At 42.5% G+C, this 16701-nt stretch overlaps 1 protein-coding gene across 1 annotated transcript in view; it reads right to left on the bottom strand.

Moving 5' to 3' along the window:
- NBEA (neurobeachin) overlaps nucleotides 1-16701 on the bottom strand; it is a gene marked incomplete at its 5' end in the record, with an annotated part of 948936 nt that overhangs the window by 712373 nt on the left and 219862 nt on the right. Inside the window, 4 exons of the mRNA XM_081083035.1 lie at nucleotides 2112-2304; nucleotides 3676-3799; nucleotides 4046-4127; nucleotides 16045-16153. Coding sequence (XP_080939161.1) covers nucleotides 2112-2304; nucleotides 3676-3799; nucleotides 4046-4127; nucleotides 16045-16153 — 508 coding nt within the window. The remainder of the gene's footprint in view (nucleotides 1-2111; nucleotides 2305-3675; nucleotides 3800-4045; nucleotides 4128-16044; nucleotides 16154-16701) is intronic.

Genomic DNA, 16701 nt, shown 5'->3' with positions numbered 1-16701 from the left:
TTTTAAATATACCAAGAAGAAATAAAAGATACAAATAAAATCTATATATATAAAACCCTAATATGCAAATAGACTGAACAGGGGAACAATCCAACAACCAAACAACTGGTCACTATGATGTGCGCTGACCACCAGGGGGCACACGCGGAACATGGCAGGCATGAGATGGTGGAGCAGGTGAGTGGGGGTGCCAGACCAAGGTGGGGCCAGTCGCTGTCATCAAGGTGAGCCTCTGGTGGTTACTGAAAATTCTTTGCTCTTGCGTGCCATGGTCCTGCACCGGCGCTTGCACCTGCTACTGACGGCCCTGCTCACACCCGCTACTGGCACCCAGTGCTTGCCCCAATAGCTCGGTGCTGTCAGAGGCTGGGAGTGGTGGCTGCCAGCCCCAATTGCCCCTCAGGGCTTCTCCACCTCACCCTGCTCCTGAGGATCGTGGCTGTCAGCTGCCTCTCACACCCACAGCTGGCAACGGCCACACTTGCACTTGCTGCAGGTGGTGGAGCCGCTGCTCACATCCACTGCTGGCGCCAGCCCTGCTTGCACCTGCAGTCGGCACCAAAACCACTGCTTTCACCTGCTGCTGGCAACGGCACCAATTGCTCCGCACCTCAGCAGGTGTGAGTGGGGCCCGGTGCCCTTCAGTGTGTGGGAGCCACAGCAGTGGGAGGGGGCTGCCTGCAGACAGGGGATGGGGGTGTCGCAGTGGGAGGGGCCTGGGAGGATGAGCCAAGACCTGTCCCTGTGCCCACTGCAGCCTTGCAGCCCACAGTTCCTTTCAATGTGCACAAATTCGTACACTGGGCCTCTAGTTATGTTAATAATAGGAAAATGGTGCCAAGAATTTTAATTTATCAAACACAGCATGTATTAATACTAAGTTAGGTAAATTAACAATATTAATGTTTTAAATAGTGATCTTTTCTTTTAGGTTAAGTATTTCAATGTTGCCCTTACTGAATATGCCAGTTGAACTCCTACATATTTGAGGTATTTGAGCTAAATTGAAGAAGTGACTAATATACAGTCCCAATAATATTACTAGGTCAGATTTCACCATCCATTACTCATATGTGTGCCTATTTCAACAATTGTTTTAAAAAACCCACACAAATCTATAAATACATACAATTATAAACTGTTAAAACATCACAATTTTATTTTTACATAGGCTACTTTAATTTGATATTTTAGATAGAATTCTTTTATATATATTACATAAAATGCAATGTCTGGTGGAGGAGGGCAAAGGGGAGGAAATAGGGGGGCATCTGTAATAATGTCATAATAAAAAAATGCAATATCTTTTCCTACAAAATACTATTTTCAAATTGGTTAGTGTAATAATAAAAGTAGGGTACCAATACATTATAAAGTTTAAGGTATTAACAGCAATAAAAGCTCTTCTAAAATTAAAAATAAGTTCAAAATTTTTCCTTAGAGGCACATATGATATTAATTTCTAATTAAGTCATAGGATAAGAAAATTTTAGTTTGTAATGGACCTCCCTTTGGAGATTATCTTGATACAAAAACCCCTTCATTTTATGGAAGATGAAATCAAGTCCCAAAAATGGAGTTGGAAAACTGTCTTCCTTCTACTAAAGATTAGATACTATTTTAAATATAAATATTTAGATTTCTAGGATTAAAAATAAAGAAATGATAATTTAATTAAAAATACCACTAAAATTAAACACTTTAAATATATTTATAATTCACTTGTAAATAAAAATAATTTCTGGCTGCTTTTTTAAACTATTAAAAAGTAAAGTCCATAAAATATTCTTAGGTATGTTTTATTTTTTAAAAGGGCAATTGGTTCAGACTCAAGTTCTCAGATCTGCTATATATGTGGGGTCACCTTTAGGGTCTAAAATTCCTAATTTATAAACCGGAGGTTTCAATCAAATGATATATAAAACTTCAAGATCTATTAGTGTATAAACAGAAGGGGGGTGGGGGAGAACAAAACAGAAAAGAGAAAACTGGGAAGGAGGAATTGGCCTTGATGGAAAATGCCCAGAAGATGGCACCAGATAAGCATATATAGCCATTTAATTAACTCACAGATGAAAATTAGATGATATAAAATGCTAAATCTCTGTTACCTTGGAATGGGCTATTGAGAGTGTATCCACCCAGACTCTCCAGCCTCCCCATTCATATTTTATTGCATGATACAACAAAATCCGGAAGATATTATAAACCATCTCAGTAATCTTCTGTTCTTCAGAATTTTTAGGATTGATATAGCCAAGAGAAAACATCCAATCCTGCCATACTGAACACTGCAATAAACATCTAGTGGGAAAAATATACTCATTAAAAACATCTAAATTATATTAGAATTTACTATTTTGAAATGTAGAAAAATAGTGAAAACTGCACCTAGGTCAACGAAGGTACAATCATTCTGCATATTCTATATTCTACACTTGGAATGGCATTCCCCCATTTTTATATCTGGAAAAATCCAAATTATCATTAAAACTGCTTTTCAAACTTTCCCAGTCAGATTAAGTTATTATTTCTCTACTCCCTCATAACCTGCAGCACTCATGATGCACTTAATATCTTGTAAAATTACCACTGCTTTATTGTTCTTTCCCATTAAACTGTACTAAGACTGTATACTGAGACAACCTATGCAGCAAGGTGCTTTATACACACCAGACAATCAATATTTGTTAAATTAATGACTCAGGCAGCAACCATGGTTCCATGTCCTAGTCAGTGACGGCAAACCTCTGATACGCGTGTCAGAGGTGACACGCGAACTCATTTTTTTGGTTGATTTTTCTTTGTTAAATGGCATTTAAATATATAAAATAAATATAAAAAATATAAGTCTTTGTTTTACTATGGTTGCAAATATCAAAAAATTTCTATATGTGGCAAGGCACCAGAGTTAAGTTAGGGTTTTTCAAAATGCTGACACGCCAAGCTCAAAAGGTTCACCATCACTGTCCTAGATAACCAGCTCAAAAATACATGATATCAATCAGTTATCAGACAAATTCAGAAAAAGCAAGGTTGAATATGAGCTACTCCAACACAATTATAATTAAAACTATTATTGGTGATAGATAATAGAATGCACCAAAGGAACAGTGCATTTTAAATAATGGTTTGTGGGTATATATCCATATATTCAATTAAAATATAACACCCATATAAGTAAAAACATTGATATAAGTGGAAGTATGCTAAAGGCAGATTATATTAAAGAAACATGCAGTGTCTTCCGATGATTAAAGTATTCAACGCCCTGGCTGGTTTGCTTAGTAGTTAGAGCATTGGCCCACAGACCAAAGGGTCACAGGTTTGATTACGGGTCAAGGGCATGTATCTTGATTGCAGGTTCCATACTCAGCCCCAGTCGGGGCTCATAAGGGAAGCAACCAGCCACCAATCCTAGATATCTCTGTCTCTGTCTCTGTCTCTCTCTCTCTCTCTCTCTCTCTCTCTCTCTCTCTCTCTCTTTGCCCTCCTCCCCCCCTTTCCAAATCAATGGGAAAAATATATCATCAGGTGAGGATAAAAATAAAAGTATTTAGCAAAGTGGAAAAGATTAGAAATTTTTTTCTCTGAAAGAGATTGAAAATAAAGAAAAGGAACTGAGGTTAATTATGGAATACAGTTTTGTTTTGTAATAGTATTCAAATTGCATACCTTCTATTTTCACGGCTGTTGCTGAAAAGTTTTATCATGTCAGATAAAAATAAACGACGAACTTCCATCAGTTCTGCACTTGGTGTAGAGTTTTTTAACAAAGTTGCCACTACCTTAAGAATCACTGTAAAAGAACAACAATAACAAAAGGCATGGTATAGATTTATAACTGCACCATACCTTCCACTCAAAAAATATTTACTGATTTTTCAACTAAAGGCTTAGCACCATGGTAGGTGATTTTCAAGTGTTATGAACTATGTAAGCACCATAATCAATTTAGATGGTTGGAAAAAAGGAGATTTAGTCTGATATATTACCATGTTACTATTGCATTAAAATAAAATAAAAAAAATTGCTGTTAGCTTACTTGGATTCTGAATTTTCACTGTAGAGTCTGGCTCTGGATGTGGTTTGTGTACAACTTGAGTACATACTTGCTCTGTCAATATCTGAAAGACAAAGAATTTTAATTTCATTTAGAAAATAATTTAAAACATAATTGCAAATTATATACTTGCTTACATAAAACTTTAAAGGAATGTAAGTTCTGTTCAAATTAAAAGAAATATCTCTTCTAAATGGACATCTAGTGTATTCTACATACTTCTAAACTATGGATTCTTCATTGTCTTTTTGTTTGTTTTTGTTTTCTTAATTATAAAGACAAAACCAAGACCGGTATCTATAGAAAAAGAGCTTAATTAGGAAATGCAAGAATTTATTCTGTTTGAAATACATTTTCAGCGTACATCCTTAATATATTATGCTGCAAATTGTAAACATTTGACTCTTAATGTCAACATTAATTTTGAAAACTTAGAAAATTTGTAAATAAAATCAAGTCTGAAGTCTGGGTCCCAACTCAAAATGAAATGCCATAAGGGAAAATTCTTTTTAAAAATATTTTTATGTATTTCAGAGAGGAAGGGAGGGAAAAAGAGAGAAACATCAATGATAAGAGAGAATGACTGATCAACTGTATCCTGCATAGCCCCCACTGGGCATGTGCCCTGTCCAGGAATCCAACCATGACTCCTGATTCATTGGTCAATGCTCAACCAGAGCCACACTGGAAGGGCTATAAGGGAATTTTTTTTTTTTTTTTTTTTTTTATAAAATACTAGAGGCCTGGTGCGCAAAAATTTGTGCACTCAGGAGGGTCCCTCAGCCCGACCTGTGCCCTCTCGCAGTCTGGGACCCCTCGGGGAATGACCACCTGTTGGCTTAGGCCCACTCCTCGGGGGATTGGGCCTAAGCTGGATGTCAGACAGCCCTCTGGCAACACGGGAGCCCTCAGGGGATGTTCACTTGCCAGCCGGGAGCAGGCCTAAGCTGAAGTCGGACATCCTAGTGCTGCTGAGGAGGCGGGAGAGGCTCCCACCACCACCACTGTTCTGGCAGCCATCAGCCTGGCTTGTGGCTGAGCAGAGCTCCCCCTGTGGGAGCACACTGACCACCAAGGGGCAGCTCTTGCATTAAGCGTCTGCCCCCTGTTGGTCCATGTGTGTCATAGTGACCAGTGATTCCCAGTTGTTCTGTTGTTTGGGTCAATTTGCATATTACCCTTTTATTATATAGGATAGAGGCCTGGTGCATGGGTGGGGGCCAGATGGTTTTCCCTGAAGGATGTCCCAGATCAGGGTGGGGATCCTGCTGGAGTGTCTGGCCAACCTGGGTGAGGGGCTGAGGGCCGTTTTCAGACTGACCACATCCCCTTCAGGTTGGGGGTCCCTGCTGAGGTGCCTGGCCGGCCTGGGTGAGGGGCTGAGGGCCGTTTTCAGGCTGGCTACAGCCCCTTCAGGGGGGGTCACCCCTGGGGTGCCTGGCCAGCTGGGTGAGGGGCTGATGGCTGTTTGCAGGCTGGCCAAGCCCCCCAGCAGGGACCCATACCCCATGAGGGTGTGGCCAGCTGGGGTGAGGGGCTGATCGCTGTTTGCAGGCTGGCCAAGCCCCCCAGCAGGGACCCATAACCCATGAGGGTGTGGCCAGCCTGAGTGAGGGGCTGATGGCTGTTTGCAGGCTGGCTACAGCCCCATCGGGGGGGGGTCCCTGCTGGAGTGCCTGGCCAGCCTGGGTGAGGGGCTGATGGCTGTTTGCAGGCTGGCCAAGCCCCCCAGCAGGGACCCATACCCCATGAGGGTGTGGCCAGCCTGGATGAGGGGCTGATGGCTGTTTGCAGGCTGGCCAAGCCCCCCAGCAGGGACCCATAACCCATGAGGGTGTGGCCAGCCTGGGTGAGGGGCTGATGGCTATTTGCAGGCTGGCTACAGCCCCTTCAGGGGGGGGGGGTCCCTGCTGGAGTGCCTGGCCAGCCTGGGTGAGGGGCTGATGGCTGTTTGCAGGCTGGCCACTGCCCCCAGCCACCCAAGCTCCCAGTGGAGGCTGGCTGGAAGCAGGTATCTGGGATTTATTTAGCTTCCATAATTGAAACTTTGTTGCCTTTTGCGAAGCCAAGGGTAAGCGGAAAGCTTGGCTTCCTCCATCGCCGGGGCAACCAAGCCTCCTGCTTGCTCCAGCTGTGTGGCTGCTGGCCGCCATCTTGGTTGGGCTAATTTGCATATAGTCGCTCTGATTGGCTGGTGGGCGTGGTTTGGGAGTAGCGAATGTATGGTTAATTAGCATCTTTGTCTTTTATTAGTGTAGATGTGGCTCATTATCATTTACTAAAGAGTTTTAAAAACTTCTTTCAAGCAACAATAAAATGACAAAAGTTAACAAAATAAAGGAAATACTAATTCTAAAATATTTACAATTTTTCCACTAACCCAAAATCTTGGTGAGTACAGTATTCTTTTTTTTCCCATTTTTTTTCATTTAGTTATTAGTAAAGGTATTTTATATTAGTGATTTAATTTCTTGTTTTGCTTAATATGCTAAGTTTTGAATGAATCTTTAAAAATAGTTCAAGACCCCCAAAATAGTTCAACCTGTATTACGGAATAAAAACTAAAACAGTTAGTTGAAATAGTTATATTGCAAAAATTGGGGATGAAGAATGTAAATTATAAAAAAAGAGACACAGATGATCCCTTCGAAATAGGAAAAGACGATGACATCCAAAAGTCACATTTTTCTTTCCTTCCTCCCCAGATTTTTTTGAAAAAAGAAGAAAAAGATAGAAAATGTACTTAGTTATATTAGCAATGTATATAAAAAAGGCACTGACTTAAAATAAAAACTAGCCTCATTTTAAGTATTTAATAGTTACATGGGACTAGTGACTATTATATAAGAGAGGGCATGGAAACAACAGTGCATAGAGGTAATTGAATAAATATGCTATTTACAGATTAGACCTGAGCTTGGCATTTACATTTAAATTGTATTTTACAAATGGAATTATTTCCTAATTCATCGGTCATAGAGAGGAATTTAGGCTTAAATAAGAGCTACTTCCTCTCAAAATACTTAATCCCCAGCCTCATCATACATAAATCATCTTTGATCAGTAGGCTCAAATTTTGACAAAAGAGTAATACTGTTCATTTCTTAAAATGGCAAACTGTTAACCCTACTGTTACATCTAACTGCTACTGCAGGTATCTGGGGATCAGAGAATCTTTGTATCTTTACGTAGCACAAGCTATAATAATTTTTTTTACTCTTAGTTTCTTTATCTGTGAAAAGAATATTTGAATAACATGATATTTAACAGTATCCCCCTCTGAGATTCTCTAATGTTGAGAAAAGGGTTTTATATGAGGTACTTAAATATCTAAACTTGAATACCACCTTGTACAAAAATCTGTGCTCAAAACCATTATACCCTTATAAAAAAAAGACAAAGTAACTAAAAATATACATTTAAAAATCAGTTAATTATTTTTGTAAGAAACAATTATATCTTGTTTTGCTTAACATATTAAGCAAAACAAGAAATTAAATCACTAATATAAAGATCCCACACTGTGAGGTCCCTGCACTGTTTAACTAAATTATAGGAATAGGATGTAAAGAGAAGTAGTTTACCTAAATCTATAAAGAGACATTAATATCACAACACCTAATAAAGTAGTGTATCAGATAGTATTGTTGAGATCTACAAGAACATTTAAAAAATCCAGTTTTGTCGTTAGAAGACATATTCTAAAATCTGACAATTAATTCTGAAGCATACTACAAATAATTAAGAAAACATATGTAACTATTATTTATAGATGGAGTGAAATATAAAATGAAACAAATGAAATTTAAGACATATTTTGCAAATATTATAACTCTCAAAAATATCTGTATAAAAATAGCTTTGCGTAATTTCAAAGAGGAGTCCATTAAAGCTAACTCGCTTCTTAGTATATGAGATTCAAGAATAAATTCTCCTCAGAAAACTAGAAGACAGGGATGTTTTCTTAATAATTTTTTAGTTTTCATAATAATTAACATTACTTCATTTTCATAACTTAAGCAATGTTGTCTGATATATCCTGCTAAAATAAAAGTCTAACTTACATTGTCCTTTAATATTTATTATTTATTCTATTACAAGTATCCTATCAGATTTAGAATTTTAAAGATCACAGTGACACAGTCCTTATCCTAATTGGACTTTCACTTTGTGAAAACCACATGTTCTAAAATGTTATTATCATCACCACAGGTTTTACACAGTTCTTTATTATTTCTGTACTTATTCTTACACCTTCCTATAGCTGTGGTGATATTGATTTTGATGCACTGGTTGGAATTAATATAATTTCCCCAAACCAAAAAAGAGAATGAGATAAAATGAGCTTGCTAACTATATATTATCAACCTATTCCTTCTAGGGGTGCAGACCCAGGTTGACACTTTCAAGTTGCATCAATTCCAGCTGCAGGTTTTCAGGACGATATTTCTTTTTTTCTTTTTTCTTTTTGGTTATATTTCACTTGTTATATTAATTGAAATTTAAGTTCAAATCTATCATATAAATTTTAATGTTTTACAATAGATGCCACCCTCTAAAATGATACAATCTTTAAACTTGGGTGATCCAGAATTAGTCACCCACCATCCTGTCAGTCTGATAAAACAATCTGATTTGTTAGTTGTATTAAAGCTTATTTTGAAGCTCTTTTCTGTATTTTTTTGAGATCTACACTTCTATCTAATCATAAACCATTTTTCTTTTTGGACTTTTTGTACACAAACATTAATTTTCCCTCTTAGAGCATCAATTAACTCAGAGTTCTTCATTCCAATTAGCCGTAATTATTATTCTACTTTAAAAGCATATATTATTGCTAAATTGGCCAGACAGTAAGTCAGTTACTTTATCATTTCAGAACCTCTGTGAAATCCAGTATCAGAAGATCCAAGCTTATCATGGCTGTTCTACCTAAGATGTGAAATCATCAATAACTTGGCTTTGTTTAGTGTACAATATCATTAGAGACCAAAATCTGGATACGAACAGCATGCATGTGAGTATAGGTAGTAGGTGAAAATGCTGCTGCACTTGCTGCTGAGCCACTTTTCAGGAAGACGGATAGAAATGCATGTGTATGTATTCTTCTTTTAAGGTTAGGAATAGACAATGATTTTTCAAATTCAACATACTATATTGTTATACTTTACTTTTAATATAAAGTTCAATCCTTTACAAAGACTTTCTACTGTATTGACACTATATAGGTCAAAACAAGCAGGTCAGAAACTCATGTAGGCAAAAAATATATATACTAAAAAACATATATAAGCATCATAAACCAAAGCAATTAGTAGGAAGACAACCAAGATAGAAAAACAAGTTAATCAATATTAGACACTAGCATTCAGAACCCTGATATTTTTAGCAAAGGTTCTGATTCAGAGGAGGACTTTAATGCTTTCAACTTGAAGGTATATTCTGACATTTTTTGCCTTACACACATACACTAAGGAAACTGCCTATTGTATGACTACTTAGTAGTGGTACGACATAGAACAAATAATTTAAACTGTGAGTCTCAGTTTGTCTGTTTAAAAATGCAATAAAAATACCAGTTTCATAGGGTTGTTTCAAGGATCTAAAATAATGTAAAGGACTTCCCAAGGGGACTATCATAGGAAGTACCCCAAAAAAGAAATCATTATTAGAAAAATAAATCAGAAACGAGATGCTCTATATAACTTAAGTCTGTCTGTTAGTGAGTGCTTGTTCAGCCCTGTACATAAAATATTAGAGCAATAAAAAAAAAGAAAACGACTATAACTCAAAACAGCAACATCTTTGAGAGCAGAGTTTTCAAATCATGTAATTTGAGGAATGATTGACACAAAGTTGGAATATTCATCTCAGGAACAATAAAACAGAGTAACCAAAGAGTTTTTTTTCATTTATCAGAAGGGCAGCCATTCTTAAATTTAGTGATGAGAATATAAAATGGGAAAAAATATTAAATAAAACAGCGGAAAATTAATATTTTTATAAATGCATACATAAAGACATTATATATAATAGGTATATTATAATATAATAAATACACTAGAGGACCGACGCACAGAAATTCGTGCACTCAGGGGGGGGGTCCCTCAGCCCGGCCTGCACCCTCTCACAGTCTGGGACCCCTGCGGGGAGCGGGTCTAAGTCATTACTCAGACATCCTTGGCGCTGCTGCAGAGGCAGGAGAGACTCCTGCCACCATCTCTGCACTGGCCAGCCCTGAGCCAGCATCTGGTTGAGTGGCACTCCCCCTGTGGAAGTGCACTGATCACCAGGGATCAGCTCCTGCATTAAGTGTCAGCCCCCTGGTGGTCAGTGTGCATCACAGCGACTGGTCATTCCCCCATTAGGGTCAATTTGCATATTCCCCATCCTATCTAATAAAAGAGAAACATGGTAATTAGCTGTACCTCCGCTACCCTTCCCATTGGCTAATCAGGGTGATATGCAAATTAACTGCCAGCCAAGATGGCGGCCGGCAGCCAGGCAGCTTGAAGCGAACATGAGGCTTGCTTGCTTCAGTGACGGAGGACTCCAACATTCCCCGCCTGCCTTGCCAGCCTCTGAGATTGCAGTCTGAAACATTGTTACAAATATAGAATCTAAACAAATTCCAGAAACCGGCTTTCAGCCAGCCGGGATCTCAGAGCTGGAGTTGAAATGGTGTTTCGATTATAGAACCCAAACAAACCAGATACCTGCTTTCATCAGTGGAGGCTTTAGAACTGGAGCCCAGCCTCAGAGCTAAAGCTGGCCCAGAATAAAAAAGAAAAAGAAAAAAAGGAGCAGTTGGGAGCTTCAGTCACCCGCCAGCCTGAAAACAGCCCTCAGCCCCTCTCCCAGACTGGCCAGGCACCCCAGTGGGGACCCCCACCCTAAAGGATGTGTGACCAGCTGCAAACAACCATCATCCCCTCACCCAGGCTGGCCAGGCACCCAAGCGAGACCCCTACCCTGATCCAGGACACCCTTCAGGGCAAACCAGCCGGCCCCCACCCGTGCACCAGGCCTCTATCCTATATAGTAAAAGGGTAATATGCCTCCCAGCACCAGGATCAGCGGAGCCGCAAGGCCTCCCGGCACCGGGATCAGCGTGACAAGGGGCAGCGCCCAAACCCCCTGATCGCCCTGCGGCTCTGTGTGTGACAGGGGGCGGGGCCACAACCTCCCTATCCACCCAGCTCTGTTCGTGACAGGGGGCGGGGCCACAACCTCCCTATCCACCCAGCTCTGTTCGTGACAGGGGAAAGCGCCCCAACCCCCTGATCAGCACTGTTCTGTGCCTGATAGGGGGGAGCTCCCCAACCCCCTGATTACCCTGCGGCTCTGTGTGTGACAGGGTGCAGCGCCCCAACCACCCCACCCCCCCGGGCCATGGGCCCTGCTCTGTGTGTGATGGGGTAGAGCCATAACCTCCCCATCGGCCCTGCCCTGATTGTGACAGGGTGCGGTGCCCCAACCCCCTGATCCGCCCTGCTCTGTGTGTGACAGGGGGCGGTGCCCCAACTCCCCTATCGGCCCTACTGTGTGAGTGACAGTGGGGAGCTCCTCAACTCCCTGATGGGCCCTGCTCTGTGCATGACAGGGTGGAGCTCCCCAACCCCCTGATTGACCCTGCTCTCTGCGTGACAGGCTACGGAGCCCCAACCCCCTGATTGGCCCTGCTCTGTGCGTGACAGGGGGTGGCGCCGCAACCTCCCCATCGACCCTGCCTTGAGTGTGATAGGGGGCAGTACCCCAACCCCCCAATCGGCCCTACCCTGAGCGTGACTGAGCGTGGCATCGCAACCTCCCGATCCGCCCTGCTCTGTGCATGACAGGGGGCGGCGCCCCAACTCCCCTATCGGCCCTGCTCTGAGCCTGACCAGGGGCAGCACCTAGGGATTGGGCCTGCCCTCTGCCACCCGGGAGCAGGCCTAAGCCAGCAGGTTATCTCCCTAGGGGTCCCAGACTGCGAGAGGGCACAGGCCGGGCTGAGGGACCCCCCTCTCCTCCGAGTGCACAAATTTTTGTGCACCGGGCCTCTAGTTTATCATATAGGACTAGAGGCCCGGTGTACTAAATTCATGCATGGGGTGGGTCCCCTCAGCCAACCCTGCACCCTCTCCCCCTGGACCCCTAGGTCCTGGGGATCGGGCCTAAACCGGCAGTCAGACATCCCTCTCAAAATCCGGGACCGCTGGTTCCTAACTGCTCACCTGCCTGCCTGCTTGGCTGCCCCTAATTGTCCCCTCACCTGCTGGTCTGATCGCCCCTCACTGCCTCTGCATGCTGGCCTAATCAACCCTAACTGCCTCCCCTGCCAGCCTAGTCTCCCCTAACTGCCCCCTGCTGTCGGCCAGGTAGCCCCCAACTGCCACCTCCCTGCTGGCCTGGTCGCTCCTAACTCCCCCCCCCCACTGGCCTGGTTGTCCCTCATGCCCCACCCCCCAGGCTGGTCACCCCACGCAGCCTGGTGTACAGTCGTTTGGTCATCCCTCACTAACCCCTGCCAGCCTGGACCTAGGCAGCCATCTTGTGAGGGTGTGAGGATTAATTTGCATATTACCTCTTTATTATATAAGACTAGTGGCCCAGTGCACGAAATTCGTGCACGGGAGGGAGGGTGTCCCTTAGCCCGGCCTGCACCCGCTCCAATCTGGGACCCCTCGGGGGATGTCAGACTGCGGTAGTTGGACATTGCTCTCGCAAATTTGGAACAGTTGGCTCCAAACCGCTCACCTGCCTGCCTGCCTGATTGCCCCTAACCACTCTGCCTGCTGGCCTGATCGGTGCCTACTGCCCCCCTGCCAACCTGATCACCACCAACTAACTGCCCTCCCTGCCAGCCTGATAGCCCCCAATAGCCCCCCCACCATCCTGCTTGCCCCCAACTGACCCCCCTGCCAGCCCACTTGCCCCCAACTGCCCCCTTCCCCAGCCTTCTCTCCCCCAACTGCCTCCCTGCTGGCCTTATCTCCCCCAACTTCCCCCCCCCCTGCCGGCCTTCTCACCCCCACCTTCCCTCCTGCCAGCCTGCTCGCCCCTAACAACACCCCCCAGCCATTCTGCTCGCCCCCAACTTCCCCCCCTGCTGGCCTGCTTGCCCCCAACTGCCCCCCACCATCCTGATTGCCGCCAACTGCCCCCCTTGCCAGCTAGTTCACCCCCAACTGCCCCCCCACCAGCCAGCTTGTCCCCAACTGCCCCCCCACCAGCCAGCTTGCCCCCAACTGCCCTCCCACCAGCCTGCTTGCCCCTAACTGCCCCACCTCATTGGCCTGATCACCTCCAACTGGCCCCCCCCTGCCAGCCAGCTCTCCTTCAACTCCCCCCCCCCCCCGCCGGCCTTCTCACCCTCACCTTCCCTCCTGCCAGCCTGCTCGCCCCTAACAACACCCCCCAGCCATTCTGCTCACCCCCAACTTCCCCCCCTGCTGGCCTGCTTGCCCCCAACTGCCCCCCCACCATTCTGATTGCCCCCAACTGCCCCCCTTGTCAGCTAGTTCACCCCCAACTGCCCCCCCCCACCAGCCAGCTTGTCCCCAACTGCCCCCCCCCACCAGCCAGCTTGCCCCTAACTGCCCTCCCACCGGCCTGCTTGCCCCTAACTGCCCCACCTCACTGGCCTGATCACCTCCAACTGCCCCCCTGCCAGCCAGCTCTCCTCTAACTGCTCCCCCCGCTGGCCTGCTCACCCCCAAATGCCCCCCCACCGGCCTGCTCGCCCCAAACTGCCCCCCGCTACCATCATGGTTGCCCCCAACTGCCCCCCCCTTGCCAGCCTGATCACCACTAACTGCCTCTGCTTTGGCCCCACCATTATGGCTTTGTCCAGAAGGATGTCAGGAAGGTCTCCCGGTCTAATTAGCATATTATTCTTTTATTAGTATAGATTAGTATAGATAGTAAATACAGTTTTATTAGACAGACACAAGCATTTCGTTCATATTGGTCATGGCTGCTTCCAAGCCACTGTTGCAGAGATGAGTAGTTGCAACAGACACTATACATCCTGCTACTATAGATTGAATGTCTGTGTCCCCCTAAAATTCATATGTTAGAACCTAACCCCCATTGTTATTGTTTTAGGTGGTGGGCCTTTGGGAGGTGATTAGGATTACATATCCCTCATGTGAAGGGGTTAGGGATAGGGTAAGGGTTAGGGCTTGTGCTTTTCTAAAAGAGACCCCAGAAAGCTCTCTTGCCCTTTTATGCCATGTGAGGACACACAGTGAAAAGACTGTTTGTCTTGGACTTCCTAACTTCCAGAACTGAGAGACATAAATTTCTGTTGTGTATCAGCATCCCAGTTTATGGTATTCTCTTAAGAGCAGCCCAAATGGACAAATACAACCCCAAAGCCTAAAAATATGTTACATTATCTGTCCCTTTATTAGAACAGGTTGCTCCCCTGAACAAAGATGAACATTTTGTAATAAAAGTATTTGTGGTATATTATTAAGTGGAAAAATCAACACACAAAACTATGTGCAGGATGATAGTTCACAAGAGGTGTGTCTGTATGTATGAGTTGAAAAAAAAGATATCGGGGTTGGGCTGGCCCTGCCTACCACCTGTGGCTCCTCCCCCCAGCCAGACCCTTTTCTGATTGCCCCCCTCACCCCGATCAGGGGTGGGTCCAGCCAGCCAACCTCCTGAATCCCCTCCCCCCAGCAGGCCGGGCCTGTTCCACCCTGATCAGGGCAGGCCGGCTGGACCCCACCCATGCACAAATTAGTGCACTGGGCCTCTAGTATTAATGTAAAATTCCAGTACAATTCCATTCAGAATCTCAGCATCTGCCCTCTTCAATGTCTCTCATTTCATATTTTCATTTTTGTAAAAAAAACTGCAATGATGCGATATTGTTTTGTACATTATGACCACTGTTTCTCTGAGTTAGGAATATTATTATGAGTCTTTAATCTAGTAATATTAATATATATTGTATTAGCACAATTACAGTATACTTGCATAACAGACACAATGTTTTGCCATCTCAATCTACACTAAAATCACCCATACTCCACTGTATTTTAAAAGGGTGAGATCTGAAATCCACTTTCCTTGTTTTCAAAGAGTATATATTCACTGGTGTGTTTTTTAATGTTAGGTTTAGTAATACATGTGTTAATTGAAACACTGTGATCTGCAAAGTAAAACTAAACATGAACAATCTGTAAAGAATGAAGGTGACTGTTTTCCAACAAAACTACTTATGGACAGACACTGGGATTTAAATTTCAAATAATTTTTATGCTTAATAAATTATTTTCACTTTAATTATTGTCAACTACTTAAAAATATAGAAACTCCTGAGCTTGTTGCCACACAAAGATGGGTGTTGGCAGGCTGCTAGTCTTTGCAATAGACAAAAGAACTAGAGACACTGAAGATCAGTTGCAGGAAAACACAATTAAGGTTAACATAGAGAACATTCCAAATATTTTTCCAGTATTTAAAAGTAAAAACAGCTACTTTAGGAGGTAGCACATGCATTTCATAGAAAAAATGTTAATCCAACCTATATGGCCACCAGTTAGAAATGATGAAATACATATTTTTGAATAAAATGATGAGATATAAAGTTTCTTCCAGATACCATTTTACAAATAATTCTTACCTACAATTCAGAACAGTTTTAATTCTAGGTTAAGGTAGATAATTGCTACATATTAGGGAAAGGGGGAAAGGAGAGAACTAATATATAATACATAATGGGTATATGGTTTATGTAAGAAAAACTCTGTGCAAAGTCAATCACCCAATCCATATTCAAAGAAATGTCCTTGGACCAACATAAAAATTGGCGAATAAATGTACATGGATATGTCTGGATATAAAATATAAAACTGCAACTGTTTATTTTCTAAAATGATTACTGGCTTTGTAGGTTAAGTGACCAACAATGGATCCTAATTCCATAAAGATTATCCACTTCATACATTTAAAAATGACATCACACATTTTAAAATTTTTACCTCATAAAGTGTGTTGTATGTAGTGACAGTCACAGTATTTGTATGCAACATCAGCCTTTCTCCAAGAAGAGTGAAAAGACTATGGGTATGCATAATTTCAACTTTTCTCCTGGAGAAAAAGAGGTGAAAAAACAAACACAACACAATGCTATGAAACACATTGAATTTTCTATCTCATGACTTTGAGATTTTAAAAAAGTACAATCTTTAAGCAGATACACAATCATATAAGTAATAATCTTTAACTTCCACCTATAAAAAAATGAATTAATAGCACAGATATTTCCTAAAATTCCAATAATACTATTTAAACATTTCTGAAATAACATATCTGTGCAAACTAAAATGTGAAATATAAAAATTATAAAATATTATATAAATGTTATCAGCTATTATTTTCAAATTTCTAATAACTATTTAGGAGTAGTTTTTATTAGTTTTGGATTTTTGGTTTCCCCTAACACAGAGACCACAGAATTTTTAAATCCTTTCTATTCAAATGGAAGTCTATAAAATAGTCTATGATAAACTTAAAATTATAATTAAAAGTGAATATTCTAGCTTAAAGTGGGGATTACAAAGCCAAAATGAAATTGACAGAAGTGAAGCAGATTCATTATTGCTTGTACTCGTAGTCTGCCATTGGATTAAAAAACC

This window comes from Myotis nattereri, assembly GCF_964212035.1.
Source record: "Myotis nattereri genome assembly, chromosome: 2".
Lineage (NCBI taxonomy): Eukaryota > Metazoa > Chordata > Mammalia > Chiroptera > Vespertilionidae > Myotis > Myotis nattereri.
The sequence above is the reverse complement of the archived record's forward strand: the minus strand, read 5'-3'. Positions and strand labels throughout refer to the sequence as shown.